Source organism: Antennarius striatus, chromosome 10, assembly GCF_040054535.1.
Source record: "Antennarius striatus isolate MH-2024 chromosome 10, ASM4005453v1, whole genome shotgun sequence".
NCBI lineage: Eukaryota > Metazoa > Chordata > Actinopteri > Lophiiformes > Antennariidae > Antennarius > Antennarius striatus.
Genome location: NC_090785.1, coordinates 367,501 through 372,500, shown reverse-complemented (window position 1 = coordinate 372,500; position 5,000 = coordinate 367,501). Strand labels below are relative to the sequence as shown.

The following is a 5,000-nucleotide window of genomic DNA, read 5'->3' as shown; positions in this document are numbered from 1 at the left end:
GTGGAGCTAGAAATGTACTCCCCATGTGGCTGAAAGACGTCTCACCTGTCCAGGGCGATGCAGCACAGGTGCAGGATGGAGGCGGTGGTCAGTAGCACGTCCAGAGAGGTGCGCACCAGGCAGAAGGTATCGCCGTAGATCCAGTGCTGGTGCACCAGCTCGATGGCGCCGAACGGCATCACCAGCACCGACACCAGCAGGTCGGCGAACGCCAGCGACACGATGAAGTAGTTGGTCTTGATCTTCCTGTAGAGGAAACACGGCGTTAGTCAAGTCAAAGTCAAAGACATACAGCACAGAGGACATTACAGTCACCTGACCCACGGTAGACAGGACAACAGGTAGTACAACAGGTAGTACAAGACAGGTAGTACAAGACAGGTAGTACAAGACAGGTAGTACAAGACAGGTAGTACAAGACAGGTAGTACAAGACAGGTAGAACAAGACAGGTAGTACAACACAGGTAGTACAGGACAGGTAGTACAAGACAGGTAGTACAAGACAGGTAGTACAAGACAGGTAGTACAAGACAGGTAGTACAAGACAGGTAGTACAAGACAGGTAGTACAAGACAGGTAGTACAAGACAGGTAGAACAAGACAGGTAGTACAACACAGGTAGTACAGGACAGGTAGTACAAGACAGGTAGTACAAGACAGGTAGTACAAGACAGGTAGTACAAGACAGGTAGTACAAGACAGGTAGAACAAGACAGGTAGTACAAGACAGGTAGTACAACACAGGTAGTACAACACAGGCAGTACAACACAGACAGTACAACAAGCAGTACAACACATGCAGTACAACACAGACAGTACTACACAGACAGTACTACACAGACAGTACAACACAGACAGTACTACACAGACAGTACATCAGACAGTACTACACAGACAGTACTACACAGACAGTACTACACAGACAGTACTACACAGACAGTACTACACAGACAGTACTACACAGACAGTACTACACAGACAGTACTACACAGACAGTACAACAAGCAGTACTACACAGACAGTACTACACAGACAGTACTACACAGACAGTACTACACAGACAGTACTACACAGACAGTACTACACAGACAGTACAGCACAGACAGTACTACACAGACAGTACTACACAGACAGTACTACACAGACAGTACAGCACCAAGTGTTAGAGGAAACACTAGGGATGGTTAACATCTCTATACTCTCTAATCTCACAGGGGAAGTGACGTGTGACCAGTCCCTGAGTTGACGGGGGGAGGGAGAGATAGGCAGTCAGGAGCTGGGGGGGGCAGGGCAGTGTGAGGGTTGAGCCTCCTGACCCCCTGGTGACACAAACTGTCCTTGATCCTGCTGGTTCTGGTCCAGACTCTGCAGTCTCCTACCTGATGGCAGCAGAATGAAAAGGCTGTGGGGGGGGAGGGGGGGTCACCTGCAATGCTGATGGCTTTGCGGGTGAGGGGGGTGTTATAAATGTCTGTGAGGGAAGGGGGAGAGACACCAGTGATCTTTCAGCTGCTCTCACGATGCGCTGCAGGGTCTGCAGGAAACGGTGCAGGCGCCGTACCACAGGGTGATGCAGCTGGTCAGGATGCTCTTCATGGGGCCTCTGTAGAAGGTGAGCATGATGGGGGGTGGGGCTTCTGTTCTCCTCAGTTTGCGGAGGAAGTAGAGGCGTTGTTGGGCTTTTTTGTCCAGCGATGCGGTGTTGTGGTCCCAGGACAGGTCCTCAGAGATGTACACACCCAGGAACTTGGTGCTGCTGACCCTTTCCACTGCAGCACCGTTGATGGTTCGTGGAGCATGCTGGGTGCGTGTTCTCCTGAAGTCCACAACAATCTCCTTCGTCTTCTCCACATTCAGATGGAGATGGTTGTCCTTGTACCACATAGCCAGGAGGCCCCCCTCATTCCTGTAGGCTGTTGTTGATCAGACCCACCACAGTCGTGTCGTCTGCAAACTTGATGAAGAGGTTGGAGCTGAAAGTCGGTGTGCAGTCGTGGGTCAACAGAGTGAAGAGGAGGGGGCTCAGAACACATCCTTGGGGGGCTCCCGTGTTCAGCGTGATGGTGCTGGAGGTGTTGTTACCAACTCGAACTGCCTGTGGTCTCCCTGTCAGGAAGTCCAGCAGCCAGTTGCGTATGGAGGTGTTGAGTCCAAGCTGGTGCAGTTTATAGATGAGCTGCTGGGGGACGATTGTGTTGAATGCTGAGCTGAAGTCGATGAACAGCATTCTGGCGTACGAGTCTTTGGTCTCCAGGTGGGTGAGGGTTGGGTGTAGGGCCGTGGAGATGGTGTCATCAGTCCAGCGGTTGGACCGGTAAGCAAACTGAGAAGGGTCCAGGGTTGAAGGGAGGGCAGACTTGATGTGCTGCATGACTATCCGCTGAAGCGCTTCATGAGGATGGGAGTGAGGGCAACTGGGCGGTAGTCGTTGAAGCCGGATGGGGGCGACTTCTTCGGGACTGGGATGATGGTGGTGGCTTTGAGGCAGGTGGGGACAACAGCCTGGATCAGGGAGATGTTGAAGATGTCTATGAAGACATCTGTGAGCTCATCAGCACAGTCTCTCAGGACACGACCAGGTATGTTGGTCCTTCTGAGGACTTGCCTCACGCTGTCCGGAGAAAGCGTCAACACCTGGTCGCCAGAAGGGGGTGGAGCCTTCTGTGCCGGGATGCCGTTCAAAGCGTGGAAAGAAGTCATTCAGCTGATTCAGCAGAATGGTGGAGAAGGGGCTTGTAGTCCGTAATGGACTGAATCCCCCGCCACAGGTTCCTGGTGTCTCTGCTGTCACTGAAGTGGGTGTCGATCCTCCTGGAGGACTGTCTCTGGGCCACTGGGATGCCTCGTGACAGGTTGGCCCTAGCTGTCCTTAGGCCCACCTCGTCCCCAGCTCTGAAGCCTGTGGACTTCACCTGTCAGCCAAGGCTTCTGGTTGGCTCGAACGGAGATGGTTCTGGTGACCGTGACATCATCCATGACTTTCCTCATGTATGCAGTGACGGTCTCCATGTACTCCTGGAGGTCTGTGGTGTTGTTGTGGGCGGCTGCGTCTTTGAATACGCTCCAGTCTGTGGTGGAGAAGCAGTCCTGGAGTGCCTCTGACGACCCATCAGGCCACACTGATCTGCCTCTTCACAGGTTTAACGACCCTAACCAGCGGTCTGTATGCGGGCGTTAGCATGACAGTGGTGTGGACGCCCCAAGGTGGGGGAGGGCGCGGGCTTGTAGACATCTTCATGTGTTGTGTAGACATTGTCCAGGATGTTAGCTCCTCTGGTGGCAAAGTTGATATGTCTGTCATTTTGGAAACACACTCTTGGGGTTTTCGTGGTTAAAGTCCCCCGCCAGGATGAGGAAGGCATCTGGGTGGGCTGTCTGCTGCTCACTGATGAGATGGTAGAGATCATTCAGTGCCTCACTCCTGTTGTTGCTGGAGGGGGGGGGGTGAATACTGCCACCAGCAATATGGCAGAAAACTCCCTGGGCAGGTAGAATGACCGGCACCTGATGATCAGGAGCTCCACCAGAGGAGAGCAGTGTGTTCAGACCACAGCAGCATCCCTGATGTAAACACAGAGTCCCCCGCCGCGGGCCCCCCCCCCAGTGAGCGCTCTGTCAGCCCGCTAGCACGTTAGCCGGTCCAGCTGAATGGCACAGTCCGGGACGCTGTCAGTGAGCCATGTTTCCACAGACACGACCCTCATCCACAGACGTAGCTGATGGTCGGAGCAGGTGGGTGTGGTCCAGGGAGCGTACGTTGGTGAGCGCCGAGGCCGCTACGCTAACCACGTGATGACTGACCCCTCTGTCCCACTTAACCTTAAACCTAACCCCAACTCTAAACTTAACCCCAACACACACACACACACACACACACAATGACACACACACACACACACACACACACACAACGACACACACACACACACACACACACACACACACACACACACACACACACACACAGAACAATGGATTCCTCCAGTCTGAGCTTCACGTCTCCAGACGTCTGTTCTTGGTTCTAATGAGGAACCGCAGGAAGCAGCAGCTTCACCTCACAGCTGCTGGGTCGGCCCAGCCTCCGGTGTGTGTGTGTGTGTGTGTGTGTGTGTGTGTGTCATTGTGTGTGTGTGTGTGTCATTGTGTGTGTGTGTGTGTCATTGTGTGTGTGTGTGTGTGTGTGTGTGTGTGTGTGTTTGTCATTGTGTGTGTGTGTCATTGTGTGTGTCATTGTGTGTGTGTGTGTGTGTGTGTGTGTGTGTGTGTGTCATTGTGTGTGTGTGTGTGTGTGTCATTGTGTGTGTGTGTCATTGTGTGTGTGTCATTGTGTGTGTGTGTGTGTGTGTGTGTGTGTGTGTGTGTGTGTGTGTGTGTGTGTGTGTCTCCTCTCCCGCTGCAGACCCTCTGATTGGTCCAGACCACCACTAAAAGCCAAACAGATGATTTCAGATGCTAACATTTAGCGAGAGTTGTTGCTAACATGTGTGTTCAAACCAAAACACTCCTAGAACCTAACAGAACACATGTGTTCATCAGGTCATCCGTGTTCAGATCCACATGTGAACACGGATGACCTGATGACCCGTCAGCCAATCCTGTCCAAACAGGAAGTGAGCAGCACGCCGCTACAGTAGCGCTCAGCGCTAGCAGAGGAAGAAACAAATCTGATGTGTCACGGTTCGTCCTCCTCACGGGGGTGACTTTACACACACACACACACACACAATGACACACACACACACACACACACACACACACACACACACACACACACACACACACACACACACACACACACACACACACACTGCAGTCACCCTGAGCTCCTGTCACGAGACAGAGACGGAGGGAGGAAAGGAGAAGAACTGGAGGAAGAGGAGAGAGGAGGAGTCACAAGGGGAGGCTCCGCCCACGTGGCGCCAACCTCAGGACGACCTGCCACTCTGCTTTCCACGTGTCGTTAGCGATTGCGGTCGGTTGTTTCTGCGCCGCTGTCTCG

The 5,000-nt window shown here is 53.1% G+C and overlaps 1 protein-coding gene across 1 annotated transcript in view; it reads right to left on the bottom strand.

The window, feature by feature from the left end:
* The window catches only part of LOC137602496 (5-hydroxytryptamine receptor 4-like), a 33,445-nt gene that overhangs the window by 16,491 nt on the left and 11,954 nt on the right, over positions 1-5,000 (bottom strand). The window contains exon 4 of the mRNA XM_068325276.1: positions 46-246. Coding sequence (XP_068181377.1) covers positions 46-246 — 201 coding nt within the window. The remainder of the gene's footprint in view (positions 1-45; positions 247-5,000) is intronic.